The sequence below is a fragment of the Gorilla gorilla genome, chromosome 1, assembly GCF_029281585.2.
Source record: "Gorilla gorilla gorilla isolate KB3781 chromosome 1, NHGRI_mGorGor1-v2.1_pri, whole genome shotgun sequence".
In the NCBI taxonomy this organism is placed as follows: Eukaryota; Metazoa; Chordata; class Mammalia; order Primates; family Hominidae; genus Gorilla; species Gorilla gorilla.
The window spans coordinates 53,947,493-53,966,647 of record NC_073224.2 but is presented as its reverse complement, the minus strand read 5'-3'; the positions used below and the strand labels follow the sequence as shown (position 1 = coordinate 53,966,647).

The 19,155-nt window shown below is 47.3% G+C and overlaps 2 protein-coding genes across 6 annotated transcripts in view; one reads left to right on the top strand and one right to left on the bottom strand.

Moving 5' to 3' along the window:
* Positions 1 to 10,863, bottom strand: part of KDM5B (lysine demethylase 5B) — an 80,995-nt gene extending 70,132 nt beyond the window's left edge. Inside the window, exon 1 of one of the 5 annotated variants that reach the window (XM_031013907.3) lies at positions 10,415 to 10,863. In XM_031013907.3, coding sequence (XP_030869767.2) covers positions 10,415 to 10,618 — 204 coding nt within the window. In that variant the 5' untranslated portion in view covers positions 10,619 to 10,863. Of the gene's footprint in view, positions 1 to 3,108; positions 3,128 to 9,271; positions 9,604 to 10,275; positions 10,334 to 10,414 lie in introns of those variants that run through there. The other 4 variants (XM_055368387.2, XM_031013914.3, XM_031013910.3 and 1 more) reach the window with 4 other exon arrangements.
* A 5,139-nt stretch (positions 10,864 to 16,002) lies between these two features.
* On the top strand, positions 16,003 to 17,052 carry LOC129528333 (small ubiquitin-related modifier 2). Its single transcript, XM_055368420.2, has one exon. It carries the CDS (start codon positions 16,138 to 16,140, stop codon positions 16,423 to 16,425), a length of 288 nt encoding a protein of 95 aa, XP_055224395.1. The 5' UTR covers positions 16,003 to 16,137; the 3' UTR covers positions 16,426 to 17,052.
* The last annotated feature ends 2,103 nt before the right edge of the window (positions 17,053 to 19,155 follow it).

Sequence of the window (19,155 nt, the reverse complement as noted above, 5' to 3'; positions counted from 1 at the left end):
ACAATGTCACAGTCATCCCATATTAGGGGAAATTTAAATCACTGTAAACCCTCCTTAATACAAATCTCACCAGACTAAACTCCTGCCTATATACACGCACTACATAAGACACACAAATGCACCTGCAAATTTTCTGAAATAATTTTTAACAGCTCTACCTTTTAAAAAATGTTAATCTCACTAATCTGTTTAGGGACAGGCCAGGCATGGTGGCTTGTGCCTGTAATCCCAGCACTTTGAGAGGCCTAGGCAGGCGGACTGCTTGAGCTCAGGAGTTCAAGACCAGCCTAGGCAACATTGTGAACCCAGTCTCTATCAAAATAAATACAAAAACTAGCTGGGCATAATGGTATGCACCTGTAGTCCCAGTCCCAGCTACTAGGGAGGCTGAGGTGGAAGGATGGCTTGAGCCCAGAAGGCGGAGGTTGCAGTGAGCCAAGATCACATCATGCTGCACTCCAGCCTGGCAACATAGTGAGACCCTGTCTCAAAAAAAATAAATAAAGATTCAGGGACAGAAAAGCTTTGTCTAAACCAATTGAAGGATTATAGTCTATATATTCTAGGGTTTTTTTTGTTCGATTGGTTTTTGTCTTTTTTTTTTTTTTTTGTACAGATAGGGTCTGCTATGTTGCCCAGGCTGGTTTCAAATTCCTGTGCTCAAGCAATCCTCCCACCTGCGCCTCCCCAAGTGCTGGGATTACAGGTGTGAGCCACTATGCTGGCTATACTCTGTTTTGATGATGGGTTTTTGCCTTTTTTTGGGGTTGGGGGGTACGGTTTGCCTTTTCAAGTTTCACTTTTAAAACATCCCTTCATGGCCAGTCTGGCTAACATAGTGAGACACCATCTCTACAAAAAAATTTGAAAAATTAGCCAGGCATGGTGGTGTGTGCCTGTAATCTCAACTAAATGGGGGGCTGAGGTGGGATCATTTGAGCTCAGGAGTTCGAGGCTCCAGGGAGCTGTGATTGTGCCACTGCATTACAGTTTGGGCAACAAAACAAGAAAAAAAGAAAACAATCCCTTCACAGCCAGGTGCAGTGGCTCATGCCTGTAGTCCCAGCACTTTGGGAAGCTGAGGTGGGAGGATGGCTTAAGGCCAGGAGTTCGAACCAGCCTTGGCAACACAGCAAGACCCTGTCCCTAAAAAAAAAAAAAAATAATTCTGGGTGTGGTGGCATGTATACCTGTGGTCCCAGCTATTCAGGAGGCCGAGGTGAGAGGATGGCTTGAGCTCATGAGGTCAAGGCTGCAATGAACTATGATTGCACCACTGCACTCCAGCCTGGGCAACAGAGCAAGACTCTGTCCCCGGGGGACAAGGGGAAATCCCTTCACTATATGGGAAAATGAGGGATGTGTACTTGGCACTAACCCTTGTCTCACTAAATCTGTCCCCAGACTCTTCTTAGCAATGAGCAAATAAAGCTTTGGGATTTAAGCTCCTTGCAATCCATCAATTAATTAGTCTGGACAGCAGCCCTAGGTCAGTGTCAGATCCCCTTAGAGCAGATGACAAACATACGTTGCAGAAAAATGACTTTGTCCAAGGTCATGATGCAATTAGATTGAAGACTCTACCCACCTATTTTTTAAAATCTAGAAAATACCCCTCCTGTCCTCTTTTACATAATAGAGGAACTGGCTTTTGAAAAGTAATTTTAAGCCGGGCGCGGTGGCTCACGCCTGTAATCCCAGCACTTTGGGAGGCCGAAGTGGGCGGGTCACCTGAGGTCGGGAGTTCGAGACCAGCCTGACCAAGATGGAGAAACCCCATCTCTACTAAAAATACAAAATTAGCCGGGTGTGGTGGCAGGTGCCTGTAATCCCAGCTACTAGGAATGCTGAGGCAGGAGAATTACTTGAACCTGGGAGGCGGAGGTTGCGGTGAGCCGAGATCACGCCACTGCATGCACTCCAGCCTGGGCGACAAGCGTGAAACTCCATCTCAAAAAAAAAAAAAAAGTAATTTTTAAAAAAGAAAAAAACGTGATAAATAAAATATACATACACACAGTCCCCTTGATAAACCTCATTTTTATCCCTGCAAAATAATAGTTAAATTTCACAGCATTTTACAAGAGATTACCATGTGAAATGAAATCAACAAGTTCTAAAAGGTCATTATGTGACCACCTGCCTGGTGGCATCTCCTATCTCAGAAATGAAGTTATTATTTCAGGGAAGCAGGGAGAAGTCTTTAGCTTTTAAGGGACATTAATAGAAAATATTTTCCAATGACCTAATTTTTAAATTGAACCTAACAATCTAACAAGTAATTCATCAGACTCTTCAAATTCTCATTTCCCTAAAACTTCTTTTCCAGAAAGGGACTTTTGTTTTGTTTTTGTTTTTTGAGACGGAGTCTTGCTCTGTCACCAGGCTGGAGTGCAGTGGTGCGATATCGGCTCACTGCAATCTCCACCTCCCGGGTTCAAGTGATTCTCATGCCTCAGCCTCCCGAGTAGCTTGGGACTACAGGTGCACACCACCAAGCCCAGCTAATTTTGTACTTTTAGTAGAGACAGGGTTTCACCATGTTGGCCAGGATGGTCTCAATCTCTTGACCTCACGATCCACCTGCCTCGGCCTCCCAAAGTGCTGAGATTACAGGTGTGAGCCACCGCACCCAGCCATTTTGTTTTGTTTGTTTTTGAAACAACGTCTTGCTCTGTTGCCCAGGCTGGAGTGCAGTTGCGTGATCAGGGCTCACGGCAACCCGGAACTTCTGAGCTCAAGCCATCCTCCCACCTTGGCCTCCCGAGCAGCTGGGACTACAGGTGCACGCCACCATTCCCAGCTAATTTTTTGTCTTTTGTAGAGATAGGGTCTCACTATGTTTCCCAGGCTGATCTCAAACTCCTGACCTCAAGCGATCCTCCTGCCTGGAGCCTCCCAAAGTGCTGGAATTACAGGTGAGAGCCACCATGCCTGGCTAGAACATCATTCTGTTTCTTGGTTACTACTGATGTCAGCTCTGTTTTGTCAGGCTAAATACCCACTCTGACCAGAAGGCCCCTTCCTAAGAAAAGAAAGTTCAGATAAAGTCTGGCCAATACAAAAATGAACAGATAAAGAAATGAAGTGATGTTAGCAGAGACTAACCTCCACCCACCAACCGACTCCAACACCTCCATGTGCCAACAGACCTGCAGCTGGTCAAGTTACTTGACATGTCCCAACAAATGTGTAACAAAGCAACAAAGCCATTGACTAAAACTGAGAAATACTATCCCCAACCTAATTGGGCAAAATGACCATCACTGACTGAAGGCTAGAAAGCTCACCTCATAATTGCCCAAATGTCACTTATAACCTGAATAGGACAAAAGCTAAGCTAAGCTGTTCTTTACAAATGAAGATCCCTAGTTTTGTCTCAACTCCAATGCTGCTACTCCACTTTCTGCTCTTCTATCCAGGAAAATAGCTAAAGTAACTATTCTTTACGTGTATGCTTGACATTTTTCGTAATAAAATTTTTTAATTTACTCCCTGAAGTGATGGGTCTGGCAGAACAAAATGATTAGTTTTTATATCCGAAAGAAAGCTTACATGCTTAAAAAAAAAAGCAGCAGCAGCACATATGGGATGACTCTAAGACCATGTGTAAAGATATATGCTGATGGTGCTTTAAGAAGGATGGTCTACAGTTAAAGGTCTGAGTGTCTTAAATCATGGTGGGGGGTAGAGGACTTAAAAGAATGCATTCAGTCAAATTCTGCATCTTTGTTCCAAACATCCTACAATTATGGAACTGAAATGCCTCACTGTCCTAGAGACATCTTTTCTTCATTAATCTGGTTCATAAACTTGGTTGTAAAAAGCAAATTCAAAGAATTCATCTAATAATGACAGAAAAAGAAACATTTCTGAATGAATTTGTGGAAGTGTACAATTTAATTTTTCATTTAATTTTTATTTACAATTTTATTTAAAATTAAATTTTCATGTAATTTTCATATTAATTTTTCCTCTTTAATCCCATGCAAGGACACAGCAGTTAATAAATACTTAAGAAATACTTCTCAATTGCATACCATTCTTATGTCTAAAACAAGTTTCTCACAATCTGGATTTTATAAATCCAGTTATTAGTATCTCAAACTTTAAATAATCAAAAGTCAATGGCAGCAGCCCAAGAATATGGCTTTCCCAAGGTATCAACTCACCCACCCACTCACCCCAAAGAGACTTGTCGGTACGCCCTCTGGTGAGTCCCCTTCAAGAGACCCAAACTTAAATTTGAGAATGTGTAGCCCTCCAGTTCCCAAACTTCATTCCATCTTTTTTTTTTTGAGGCTGCCAATGATCTGTACTATAACAGGTATATTAGAAAATACCAAATTCTCTTAGAGAAAAAAAAATTGCACAACAATCTCAACTCTGAGAGGACTGTCCAAGGATGAAAGCAAGGTACTCCTAGGTTAGTAGTTTTTCAAACCTGTAGATGGCATTTGGAAAGAAGTACATGCATAGGCTTCAAAAAACCCTGAACACCAGAAACCTAATTAGCACTTCCATTTTAGGGGCACGGGCTTTCCCTTATCCTTTTCTACAGCCAACCTTAATGGGGTCCAATTAAGGCAACAATGAAAGGTTACAAAAGTCTACAAAAAGGTCCCATTACAGCATTTAAACAGGGTTCGTTTTTTTTAATCGAATAGTTTACACTGTTTTTTGTTGTTGCTGTTTTTTGTTGTTGTTGTTGTGTTTGTTTTCTTTTTTGAGCCTGTTGCCCAGGCTAGAGTGCAATGGAGTGATCTCGGCTCACTGCAACCTCTGCCTCCTGGGTTCAAGCAATTCTCCTGCCTCAGCCTCCCGAGTAGCTGGGATTGCAGGCGCCTGCCACCACGCCCAGCTAATTTTTATATTTTTAGTAGAGACAGGGTTTCCCTATGTTGGCCAGGCTGCTCTTGAACTCCTGACCTCAAGCGATCCGCCCACCTAGGCCTCCCAAAAGTGCTGGGATTACAGGCACGAGCCACTATGCCCAGCCCTGTATTTTTTTACCCAAGAGAAAATTCCCCCACTGGCAGATTTCTACCCACTTACAAATGTAAACCAGTGAACACATTTTTCACTAATCTATCAACCTGAAATACTCTAAGTCTAGGCCAACAGGTCATAAAGAAAATTACCCTAGAAACAGAGAAAGAATAAAATTAAGGTTTAATAATTTTCTCTTAATTTTTCTTATCAGTGTCTCAACAAAATAATTCAGGCCAGGTGCACTGGCCCATGCCTGTAATCCCAGCACTTTGGGAGGCCAAAGCGGGAGAATTGCTTGAAGCCAGGAGTTCAAGACCAGCCTGGGCGACATACTGAGAAACCGCATCCCTACAATTTATTAGAGGCTGAGGAGGGAGGAGCACTTGAGCCCAAGAAGTGGAAGCTGCAGGGAGCCTTGATTGCAACACTGCACGCCAGCCTGGATGACAGAGTGAGATTTAAAAAAAAAGGAAATTTCAGGCCCTGGCTTTTAATAGAGAATGTTTATTAATGTTTTTCAAAGGTAATTCTCTACTCATTTCGCTCCTTTAAAAGTTTAGATTGCATGTTTAAAACCATACCCTATAACCATAGGAAGGGAAGGAAATTTTTCCAGTGGGGGTGGGGACTCAAATCTTTAGCTGACTCATATTTGCAATATCATTCACATTACATTCTTAAAGTCTACAAGTTTTGTTTATTAGTTCACTAAGAATTACAACTGGGTAGATATGTTTGTGGCTACTAACGTGCCCAATTTACCACCGGCAAAGTCAAATTTAGCTAAACACCCATTCGATAACTACAACAAATGAAGTTTGTTTTAGCTTTAAGGTAGACATTTGTGGCCTAGGTGCAGTGGCTCACGCCTGTAATCCCAGCACTTTGGGAGGCCGAGGTGGGTGGATCACCTGAGGTCAGGAGTTCAAGACCAGCCTAACCAACATGGTGAAACCCCGTCTCTACTAAAAATACAAAGTTAGCCGGGCGTGGCGGCGCATGCCCACCCAGCTACTCAGGAGGCTGAGGCAGGAGAATCGCTTGAACACGGGAGGCGGATGTTGCAGTGAGCAACATGAAGATGCGCCATGGCACTCCAGCCTGGGCAACAACAGCAAAACTCCATCTCAAAAAAAAAAAGTAGACATTTGTGGCCTAGAACTGTAGGACTTAATCCAACCTCCTACCAGGTTTTTCTCCTGGGCATTATAGTCCTAAATTTGTCTTAAAAGGTAGTTAGGGGTCGGGGGAGGGGGGAGGGAAAGCATTAGGAGATATACCTAATGTAAATGATGAGTTAATGGGTGCAGCACACCAACATGGCACATGTGTACATATGTAACAAACCTGCACGTTGTACACATGTACCCTAGAACTTAAAGTATAATAAAAAAAAAGAAAAAAAAAGTAGTTACAAGTGAGTTCAGGGTTTCTTTTGAGGGAGATGAAAATGTTCTACAATTGATTGTGGTGATGGTTGTACAACTCTGTGAAAATATCAAAAACCACTGAATTACACATCATAAATTGGTGAATTGTATGGTATATTTCAATAAAAGGGTTTTTTTTTTAAGTAGTTATAAGTTCTTCCTTTGCTCAAGGATGTTTCTACTAATAAGCCTCTTCTCTAAACATTAAAGGCTTAAAGTGGCCAAAGATACAAGTAGGGAAAGATTTCATGACACCAAAGAAATAGGGAAAACAGAGAGAGGGTTAGGCCTAAGTCAATCAAACCCCAAATTAGGGAGAATGATACGCTGGAAAGGGAGTAAATGAGCTCCATATCATTAACACTTCTACCATACAAAGAAGTGTATAAGTTCCTCCCTCTTCTCTAGGAGTGGAACCAATAGGCTCACTCAAAGATGGTGACTGTATTAAAACATTTAAGGGCAGTTTTACACTTGGCTATAAAGATGAAGGAATCAAACTAGTAACCACAAGAAGTTAAAGCTGAAAAATTTTTGTCTCTTGTGCCCTCTGGGGTTTGATTTAAACCTTCTCCGGACACAAAGAAGAAATCTGTGGAATCTAGGCCGGGCGCGGTGGCTCACGCCTGTAATCCCAGCACTTTGGGAGGCCGAGGCGCGTGGATCACCTGAGGTCGGGAGGCAGAGGTTGTGATGAGCCACTGCACTCCAGGCCTGGGCAACAAGAGCAAAATTCCGTCTCAAAAAAAAAAAAAGAAATTTGTGGAATCTTATCTATGGCCAAATGTGAGACATTTGAAAGCAAGAAAATAAGTTACTAAAGCCATAAATATATTCCTATCAAAATTTGGGAGACAAAAAAGTATTTACTGAGCAGCCAACTATTTTTCTGCCTAATAGTTACACCCTTAAAATTACTCATCTCCAAATACCACAAAGTGATATGGAAAAATATCATTTGTCCTTAAACAGACATCTAAGTACAGTATCATGGAGGAAATTAAAAATTTGCATTTTAAAGGTGACAAAACCAGAAGCCAGATGAATTGTAAATTTAAGAAGGTTCTGGTCCAGAAAACAAGCCTGGTTATCCTACATAGTTGATATAATTTGAAACAAAGGTTTGTATTAAACTTCAAACTCAGATTTGAAGTATAGTCTTCTTGACTTAATCACGTTTTCTCACATTTATCTTACTATATTTTCAAATTTCTGAGAACCCCTAAGCTGCCATATACAAAATAATGTAAGCACTCTAAGTTTTCAGAAGCCAAGCAGTCTGGGAGTCTCACTGAGAAAGCAGCTATAAACTGAAACTATATTAAGTACCATTGGTAAAGATACAAAGGTAAGAACAAAAGGAGACAGGAATGTTTTATACTTCTCCTTACCTTCTAACAAGTAAAATACCAATAGTTCCAATTCCCCTTCTAATATAATCATTTGTGTTCCAAAAACTCGGTGAACAAAAATCATCCAGAAATACAGACATTATATATATCACCATGGAAAATATTTCACACTTCTTGAAGGGTTTTTTTGTTGCTATATATCAACTATATGAAACCACTTGTTCACAGTTAGCTTTCCCAAAAACAAAACAGTTTCTAAAACAAAGACTGTTTACATCTCTTAAGAAGCCTTTGTTCCAACAAGACCCCTCTTCAAGAGCTACAACTTCTGGAAAGATTTCCCTTTTTGTGGTTATATCAACAACAAATACTCTCAAACTCTTTCCATTTGGCAAAGGAGTTTGTTAAACAAAGGAGGAAGCAAGTCCCCTCCACACAAAGGAGGTCTCCAAACAGAGTACTGGTTGTATTTGTAGATTATTGGTGCCTCTTTAACCCCTTTCCTCAGGCTGTACTATGTAGCACTCTCAATACAAAATGGTGGCCATCATGTCTGTCTGACATTCAGAGTGAGAAAAAGGCAATTCGATCACACATTTTGCAAAGATTACCATTAATATTCTAGCCAAGATGAGGAAATGGGTAGCCAAGCCTAACCAGAGCAACACTATCTTCTCAGGAAAAGGGCCCTCTAAAAGGCAAAGAACAAGAAAACAAGATAAAGGATTTACCCCAGCCCTGGTATACCACAATACCAACATGGAGGACACCTCCCAGGAACCTGACTCCCCACATTTTGGTTACTAAGAACTTAGTCAAGTTACCCAATTTCTGAATAAAATCCCATTATGCAAATGTGCAATATTCATATTCACCCTTCCTAGCATGTGACATAAAGCTACATTACTACACTGTGAAACATGACCTATTATTCAAGAATTAAAACCTTGGCTCTAACCAGCCCTGTTATAACTTCTGCAGGCCTCTTTGCACTAAGAGAAACGTACTTCCCTTAAGCAGCAAGAATCAACCTTGCCCACTTCGCTGTAAGAAATGGATCTATTTTCAAACATTTCCCTCATATTCGCTGGCCAGTTATTTTCTGAAGCATGTATTTCATCTCCATTTTCAAACTTGCTTAAGAAAAACTAAAGTAGGTGTCCGTGTTTTAATTTGGGGCAGGGAAGGGTTAAGAAGCCTTATTTTCAGGAATCTCCCTGAAAACAGCTTTCCAAAACATAACGATTACAAACAGAATCCCTACAACTCAAAATGTCATTACAAAAAGCAAGCTTAAGGGAGAAAGGGGTGGGAAGGGGTCTTCCTCCACTTAGGAGTGGGGATGGGGGAAGAGAGTGGGGAGAAGATTCTTAAACAGTAGGAAAGGCAGTTAAACCCCCTTCCCAACGGTCCCAGCCCGTCCAACCGCCGCTTAGGCCAACTCGGACTCAGACCCTCCCGAAAGGTGGGCAAAAAAACAGGGGTGTAGGAGCGCACCCAGTTCCGGCCACGGAGGAAGGAGTTGGCCGGGCTCTCCTCAGCGAACGTTGGAGCCGTTACGGATGGTTTCAGCAACACCCATCCCTCACTCACTGCCCCCAGGCCCGAGGCGCTCTAGACAGGGCTGGAAGGGCTGCAAGGGCTGCAAGGGCTGCGGTGGGTGACTGCCTTTCAGTGCCCGGAGCCTGAGGGCCGGGGGAAACGAGCACGAAATCTTCGGAGGTCTCTCCGTCTGACATTCCCCTACAAACACGGCCTCGCCCGGACCCCATCCCCACCAGCACAGCCCAGGCCTCCCCGGGGAGCCGAGCGGCTGAGCCAGAAGAAGCCGGGAGTGTGCGCGTTCGGGAGCGCGGGCGGACATCGAGGCCCACCGCCGCCCGTCTTGCCCCCGCCGCCCCAAAAGTGTCCCCCCGACACTAACGCCCCCCACAAACATCCGCTCCGGGGCTGGACCCGCGGCTCCTCCCCGCCCCCAGCCAGCGCTGGCCGCCCCCTTCTTGACCCCGGCCCGGGGGACACCTGGAGGCCCGGGGACCAGGCGGTGGAGGGGTGCCCTGGTCTGGAGGGTGGGGCGCCCAGGTGAGGGCCGCTCCGGGCCGACGCCGCCACCACACAAAGGACCAGGGGCTCCCGCCGCCATATTGAAAACTTTCCTCCTCGCACGACAACTCGCAAGTCCCCCACCCCCACCCCACCCCATCACACACCCCCGCACCCCGGGAGCGGAGGCGAGGACCAGCCTGCCGAGCCTCGCCGGGCCCACAGTCCTCCCTCCAGCCCGCGCCTCCGCCAGGCTCCGTAAGGAAACTCCCCCGCGACCACCCCCGGCTCCTGCCATCACTCCATCCGGAACCGAACCCGAACCTCCGGACCCGGCCGCCCGAGCCCCGCGGCGACCCGGCCCTCCCATGGCACCGCCGAAGCCCCCGGTTCTCCCACGCTTCTCATCTCCCACCCTGGAGAAGCCCCCGTCTTCCTCCCCCGGCCTCAACTCCGACCTTCCAGGCAGCCCCAAACTTGACGAGGCCGGCGGGGCGACCGGCTCCCCGCCCCCCGCGCCTCGGGCCTCCCCGGACCCGCGCGTCCCCGCTCCCTCCCCCAGCCACGAGCTGGATCCGGGGTGCTGGCGTGACTCACCGGCGGCGGCCGCACCTTACAGATCCCAGTCTGCTCGGCTATGGGCCGGATCTTGTGGATGAAAGCGAAGGGGTCCGCGAACTCTTCCCAGCTGGGTTCGAAGACCGGGCACTCGGGTGGAGGCAGGAACTCGCCCAGCGGGCCCGGGCCCCCGAGAGGCAGCGCCGGGCGCGGGCCTGGGTGCAGCGCGGTGGCCGCCTCCATCACCGCAGGCTGGGCAAGGGCGAGGCGAGGGTGGGCTCCGGGACCGAGGCTGCGAGCTCTGCTCGGTCCGAGACCCGTGCAGACGCGGCTCAAGCAACAGCAAGTCCGAGTTGTACGGGCAACGGCAGCACCTTGGGCTTTTTCAGCCTCCGACGACGACGTCTCGCCGCAAACCCACGCCGTGCGCCTCCGCCGCCACGGCGAGGAAAAAGAGTCCCACCCCACCCCCACCGACCCACCCTCCGCGCGCGGCTCCCCGCCCCGCCCCCGAATCGGGCGGGGCCGCGCCTTCCGCTGTGGATGGAGTTTATCCTCAGGGTTTCAGTTGAGCCAACTTTTACTGACCTTTTACTATGTATCAGAGTTTCTGCCCTGAAGAAGTTAAGTCTGGTAGAAAGGATCAGTCCCATAAGCCAATCATTCAATCATGTCAGTACACAATGGTAGGTGCAGTAAAACCCAGGAGGGGGTTTTGGAAAGAGTATTGGAAACGGAGAAGGATATTCCAGTAGAGATAACAGCTTGAACATACACATAGCATGTTCATGAGAAGGCAATAGTAGTAATGATAATAATAACGTAACACTTTTGGGCACTTTCATATCCTAGGCACTGTTCTAATTGCATTGCATGATTAATCACACAACCCTATGTGATAGGTACTCTTATTTCCACTTTACAATAAGGAAAGTGAGGCATAGGTAGGTTAAGCAATTTGCCATAATTCACATGGCTAATAAGTGATGGAGACTATTGGGAGGTGGAGATGTTGCAGGGAAAATAATCATCCACAAACAATCTATGACGAGGTCAGACTTGAGAGGGGCAAAAGACTTGAAATAATCCAGACAAGGAATGATAGGACCTAAATTAAGGCAGTGGTGCTGATAATTATGAGGAAGGGATGCAAAGGTAGGAAATAAAATTAGGACATAGTGACAGATTGAGGGGGGACGATGAGGTATTAAGATTCAGATGTCTGGCGTACCTGCCTGAGTAGATGCTAGCCCGTTGGCATTGCTGGGACATTCACCCCAATTATATACAGAAGGCGAGTTATTCAAGGGAAGAAGATACTGTGTTCATTTCTGGACATTTTGAATTTGAGGTGTCTCTGGTACATACAGGTAGAAATACACAACGGGGTATCCTTCAACAGACTGAAGGGTATAAATCTGAAGGGGCGAGATCAGAATTGGAGATATAAATCTGGGAGTTATGTGCTTACGGGTGATAGCCGCTATTTAATGCTACTGTGTGTAAAGCACTGTTCTAAACGCTCTGCATGTATTAGCTCACTGAGTCTTCACAACCACCATATTGAGTAGGTACGATATTATCCTCATTTTGCAGAGCAGGCAACGGAGGCAAAGAGAGGTTAACGAACTTTAAGAGATACGAACACTTTTGAGGCGCCTTTTTTCTTCTGGCGGGAGACGGGGGACGGGGGTGGGGGGGGCTAGTGTCCAGCAGCCTCAGAAAAAAGGAGGAAACTCAAAAAGTAGAACGTCAACATTGAAATGACCTCTTTCATCCAGAAAGCTGCCAAACGTATGCAAGGAATGTTTGTCAAGATCTTAGTTCGCTTTCAGATTCACCTAGTGGAAGGAAATCTCTTATGCTTAAGAAGTCTTCAATTAAAAAGGGGGATGGGCGTGGGGGCAGAAGAAAACCGCCTTCCCTTCAACAAATTTTTCCCAGAGGTACCGGGCCCAGGAAAGAGTTCACAGTGGTCCTGGGAGAACGTATTCCTTTTCTTAGCTCTCCAGGGCTTTGGGACCTGGAGCCTTTTCCTGATCCCTACTGCAATGGAGAGTCAAGCCCAGGGGACAGCTAATACACTATTAAAAGAATTATCAGTGCAAGATAGATATGCGATGTGGCAAGTTATAATAGAATCTAGGTAGTGAGTATAGAGGAATTTGATGCAAATTTCTTTTAACTTTACTGAATATTTAATAATACTAAATAAAAGTTGGGTAGAAGAATTATCGTCGATGGCTCTTTGGTGCGCATTCTGGGCCTCTGAGGGTCTTGATGAAGATTATGTAGTGTCATGTGCTCTCTCACGAGAGCGTTGACTATTTTCACTCCTAACGTTGGCATCCTACCAGCCAGGTAGGCATAACTTAGAGACAAATTCTAGACTTATATGAGTTATGATTATTATTTAACTGAGATGGACAGGAAGAACAAGCCTAAGAAAATCTTTCCCAATTCTCAGCTGCGTCCTACGATTCCCTCTCGCTCCCAACTCTCAAGGTCTCCCAGTCCGGCTTCCTCCATTTCCGGTAGTGACCCTAAGTGATGAGATTCTACCGCTCCCAGATCAGGCCGCAGCTGTTTGGCTCCCAGCAGACCCGGTGTGACGTTAAGGGACGGGGCGGTTGCCGGCGTCTTGAGGGGAACCTAGGGACCGAGAGGACTCTCCGGGAAGGCAGCCGCTCCCCCGCCCACAACAGACGCTCCCCTTGCCCTTTATGATGTTTACATGGGCGGAGGGATCCCTCCCAGCTGACAGCCACACCGCGCCGGCCCTTCTTTTTTTAAAGAGCCTAGCCACGGGCGCTGATTGGCCGGCAGCCGGGCGCGTCATCCTCCGGGGGCGGGGCCCGGGCCGCATTGTCTCGTCTAGGGCCGGCTGGACACCCCAGAGGCCGGACCTGGGCAACCCCAGCCTGGAGGTGCCGGGGCCGGAGCTCCCAGAGGGCTGGGTGCGAGGCCTAGGCGGGGTCAGGTTCGGGTTCCTAGGCCATAGCGGAGCTGCAGCCCAGGCGACCGGAGCGGAACCCAGCCCCGCTCCGAGTGCCACGTCTCCAGGAACCCCCTCCTTACTCTTGGACAACACTCCGCCCCCGCCGGGGCCTCCGTCCCCCAAACCGCCCTCATTTGTGCAGCGCCAGATCCTTCGGACACATCCTTAGGTGTCTCCATCCTCATTCGGTCCATCCAACTCCCAGACCTCACGTCAACCGGCTGCACCCCACTTTCCAGCCTGCGCCCCAGATCTGCAGCCTTCGCCCCTAGATACACCCGCCTGGTGATGAGACGCTCCTCGCGTTCCTTCCGGTAGCCGCGTTGCGAAGACCACGCTGCCGGGTTGCAAACTTGGGGGGACTTCCTCCCTCCCCTCCCCCTGGGCGCCGTGCAACTGCCCTGGGACCGGGTTCAGGGATGAGGGGGGCAGACCGGGCTCCCCAGCGGCCGGCGCAGCACGTAGCGCACGTGTAGGGCCCGCTCCCCACCCCCTCGCCGCCTCTGACAACTTTCCAGGGCTCCCGGTGTCGTCCGTGAGCCTCCCTTCCGCCCTGGCCTCCGGTCTCTGCCTTGCTCGTGCTTCTACCACCACCCTTCCCCTCCCAACCCTGTGGATCCTCTCGTCTCCCCCAGTCTCCAGTGCACCGGCTTTCCCTCGTCCTCTGCGCAGTCCATCTCAGCTCATCTCTCCAATTCAATGCCATCATCTCTCCTCACCATCTCTCGGTGCCCTGGAATGTTTGCTGTCAGATGTCCCCTGTGAAACCCACAAACGCTTGCGATTTGGCCTTCTTGTTTTATTTTGTGTAGTCCTACAACGTCTTGTTACTACCCCCATTACAACACTTATACCTCAGTATTTGTCTTTTTTCCGCGGTGTCCCTGCACTCTCCCCATACATGTTCCTCTCCTGCCAGATTGTAAGCCTCTAGAGGGAAGGAGTAATGTCTCTCTCCTTGGCACCAGGCACGTGGCACACGCTCCACAAATATTTGTTGAAAGGGAGGGTAAATGGCCTTGAGTTTCTGTGGCTACCATTGGCTGAGGATGGAGCTTTGGGCTGGACAAAGAAGAATCTGGTTGACCACATGAAGCAGGAAGGAGGCTCAGAACGGTGTTGAGGGAGCCTCCACAATGGGTGGGCACCACAGGTGAGATAAACCCATCCTCCCCCATTCCCTGCCCTGCTTAATTCCCAGGAACCAGCAACCCCTCCTATGCTATCGTCTACTGCTGAGCTGGTCCCTTATGGTGGACTTCTGTGCTCACTGTTCTGCTTTAGCCCCAGCTGTCGGGGCTGGCCTTGGGGAACAGCTTACACCTTGACCAGGCGCTCATTTCTGGGTTTCTGTTCTTGGGAAGCTGGGTCTGGGTCCTGGGAGCCACCTGGTAACTAATAAATACCTCTTCCTCCTCCCATCTGCTCTTCCTCTCCTGTCCTGGAATCCCTCTCTGATGACTCAGCCCAACTGAGATCCAGGGTAACTGCACCCTCAGTCCTGGGCTTTGGTTTACCTGGGTGTGGGGCTCAAAGGGCTAGACCCTTGTGGGGGTCAGGCGCTGACAAGTGGAACATTCCCACGGTGCTGCCAGCCCTGCCCACAGGGATTGGGAGGGGCAAACTTAGCCACACCAGGGCTTCAGGGCGTGTTTCTTCCCATTCCAGTTGGGCAACTTGAGAAGCCCTGGATGGACTCCCAAGGAGCAATCCTGTGAGCTGCTTAGAGAAGCTGTGAGGATTAGAGGGAAACTCATGTTCCCTGTTCATCCCGCAGTGGCACCACCAGCACCCCTAATTTGGGTCTCTGGGCTGAGGGGCCCCTGGCAGCATGCTCAATGGCCTTGGATAGCTGGAATGTTTGGAATTGCCTGCATCTTGGATGGAAGTCTTAACAATAGAATGAAAACTGCTGCAACACTGTGTCAGCACTTCACAGACCACCACTGTAAATTCCCAGTTGAAACTGGGAATTTGGAATTCCATGTTCAACCAAATCATGCTGAGTGCCCAGCACAGCGTCTGACACACTAAATGCTACAGGTGAATTCCCTTTTTCCTCTTTCCTGGCAGGAAGCGGGGATATGGGAACCACTAGAAATACTGTAATAACATGAATAAAACAAGGCCATTAGCCGTGAGTAAATCATAGAACATCAGCCCTGTGAAATGAGTGGTATTAGTGTTACCATTTTTCAGATGGAGAAATTGAGACTCAGAAAGGTTAATTAGCCAAAAATCACAGAGACAGTAATAGCAGAGCTAGGAAAAGAATGTTCATCCTAGTACCTACCTTTGATCTTCCCAAAACACCAAACTGACTTCTAAAGCTGAAGAAAGAGGACACAGAAGCTTCATCTCAGATCTCACCACCAGCTGCCCCTTAATCTGCCAACATCGAACCATTCTCTCCCCTCTAGACTACAGTGGCTTCAAACTTTGACTTATCTCCAGTATTTTTTTGTACATAGCAATAGCAACAAAAGTTTCACAAAACAATATTACCTTTGTATGGCCAGGCACGGTGGCTCATGCATGTAATCCCAACATTTTGGGAGGCCGAGGCGGGCACATCATGAGGTCAGGAGATCAAGACCATCCTGGCCAACATGGTGAAACCCCGTCTCTACTAAAAATACAAAAAGCCTCGTCCACCGCTGCCGCCTCCTTCTTCTGCCGCTCCTGGTGCTGCTTGTGTGCTCGTTTGGTGCGGACCTGGTACCTCTTTTGTGAAGCGGCAGCTGAGGAGACTCCGGCGCTCGCCATGGCCGACGAAAAGCCCAAGGAAGGAGTCAAGACTGAGAACAACGATCATATTAATTTGAAGGTGGCGGGGCAGGATGGTTCTGTGGTGCAGTTTAAGATTAAGAGGCATACACCACTTAGTAAACTCATGAAAGCCTATTGTGAACGACAGGGATTGTCAATGAGGCAGATCAGATTCCGATTCGACGGGCAACCAATCAATGAAACAGACACACCTGCACAGTTGGAAATGGAGGATGAAGATACAATTGATGTGTTCCAACAGCAGACGGGAGGTGTCTACTGAAAAGGGAACCTGCTTCTTTACTCCAGAACTCTGTTCTTTAAAGACCAAGATTACATTCTCAATTAGAAAACTGCAATTTGGTTCCACCACATCCTGACTACTACCGTATAGTTTTCTCTATTCTTTCATTTCCCCCTTCCCCATTCCTTTATTGTACATAAAGTAACTGGTATATGTGCACAAGCATATTGCATTTTTTTTTTAACTAAACAGCCAATGGTATGTTTTGATTGACATCAAGTGGAGACGGGATGGGGAAAAATACTGATTCTGTGAAAATACCCCCTTTCTCCATTAGTGGCATGCTCATTCAGCTCTTATCTTTATATTCCAGTAAGTTATTTTGCTCTCACTGTTTTAACAACAAAAAAAAAACAACAACATAAAAATCCTTGCATACCTTGTTCAATTGGAGGATTTTAATGTTTTTCATTTATCATTGTAAAACCAAGGACAATTTTATAACTTTTTTGTACGTAGCTGTTACATGTAGGGCAATCTGTCTTTAAGCAGGGATAAATTACTCTAAAACAAAAAAGAATCCTAGATAGTTTTCCCTTCAAGTCAAGCGTTTTGTTGTTTAAATAAACTTCTTGTTTAAAATGAAAAAAAAAAAAAATACAAAAATTAGCCTGGTGTGGTGGCGTGTGCCTGGAGTCCCAGTTACCCAGGAGGCTGAGGCAGGAGAATTGCTTGAACCCAGGAGGCAGAGCTGCAGTGAGCTGAGATCACGCCACTGCATTCCAACCTGGGCAACAGAGCAAGACTCCGTCTCCAAAAGAAAAAAAATAGCCAGGTGTGGTGGCATACACCTGTGGTTCTAGCTACTTGGGAGGCTGAGGTGGGAGGATCCCTTGAGCCCAGGAGTTTGAGGCTGCAGTGAGCTATGATTGTGCCACTGCACTCCAGCCTGGGTGACAAAGCAAGACCCTGTCTCTAAAAAGTAACAATAATCGGCCGGCACCGTGGCTCATGCCTGTAATCCCAGCACTTTGGGAGGCCGAGGCAGGCAGATCACAAGGTCAGGAGATTGAGACCATCCTGGCTCACACAGTGAAACCCCGTCTCTACTAAAAATACAAAAAATTAGCCGGCCATGGTGGCCAGTGCCTGTAGTCCCAGCTGCTGTGGAGGCTGAGGCAGGAGAATGGCGTGAACCCGGGAGGTGGATCTCACAGTGAGCCGAGATTGCGCCACTGCACTCCAGCCTGGGTGACAGAGAGAGACTCTGTCTCAAAAATAAAATAATTTTAAAAAAACCAATAATCTTAATTTCAGTCACTCCCTCTATATTCCCCATGAACAATGGAATTCTCCCAGAATATCGTCTACATCATATACAAAATCAATAATTATATCTTTTCTCTTCCATTTATTTTTCACCATTTATTTTTTTCACTGGTCTGCATTTATTTATTTATTTATTTTTGAGACAGAGTCTCCCTCTGTCACCCAGGCTGGAGTGCAGTGGCACGATCTCACTGCAACCTCTACTTCTTGGGTTCAAGAGATCCTCCTGCATCAGCCTCCCGAGTAACTGGGACTACAAGCACAGGCCAAAACGCCCAGCTAATTTTTGTATTTTTGGTAGAGATGGGGTTTCACCACATTGGCCAGTCTGGTCTTGAACTCCTGACCTCAGGTGATCTGCCTGACTCAGCCGCCCAAAGTACTGGGATCACAGGTGTGTAATCTGCCACCCTGCCTAGCCACATTTTCCTTCTATCTCTACCCACAGCCCTTCAACCCCAGGGATCACTTTGTGCCTTATCTTTATAGCACCCTATGCTAAACAGGTGCCACATCTAAGACCAAGAGCTAGCATAGAGTCTTCGAACCTCTCAAGACCTGAGTGAGAGCAAGAGTTAAAAACTCAAATGCCTGTGTAGAAGCCAGACAGGTACATGGGGGAGGTGAACAAAGTGAAGTCTGTGGAGAGGTGAGAATGCAAGTCCAGCTACTGGGGGCCATCACTACTCAGACCAGGGTTGCACCACGTTTCTATTTTTCAAGAGAAGCCAGTTATTTAGGCTTTTATGTAAAAGCTCTCCCAGTTTTTGTTTGTTTGTTTGATTTTTGTTTGAGACAGAGTCTCCCTCTGTCACCCAGACTGGATTGCAGTGGCATGATCTCATGTCACTATAAACTCCACCTTCCGGGCTCAAACAATTCTCCTGCCTTGTCTTTCCAAGCAGATGGGATTACAGGCATGTGCTACCACACCTGACTAATTTTTCGTTTTTAGTAGAGTCAGGGTTTTGCCATGTCGACCAGGCTGGTCTCAAACTCCTGGCCTCAAGTGATCCGACCACCTCGGCCTCCCAAAGTGCTGGGATTACAGGCGTGAGCCACTCCTGTTCAGCTCTCCTAATTCTTTTTTTTTATCCCCTTGGCTGGAGTGCGGTGACACGATCTCAGCTCACTGCGACCTCTGCCTCCCAGGTTCAAGCTATTCTCCTGCCTCAGCCTCCCGAGTAACTGGGACTACAGGCACGTGCCACCGCACCCAGCTAATTTTTTATATTTTTATTAGAGACAGCGTTTCACCATATTGGCCAGGCTGGTCTCGAACTCCTGACCTCGTGATCCACCCACCTCGGCCTCCCAGAGTGCTGGGATTACAGGCGTGAGCCACTGCACTCAGCCTCCAATTCTTAAATGTTCAATCTTTCATCAGATTTTTAAGAAACAGTGTGTGGGCCAATCACACATGCCTGTGGCCACGCCCCT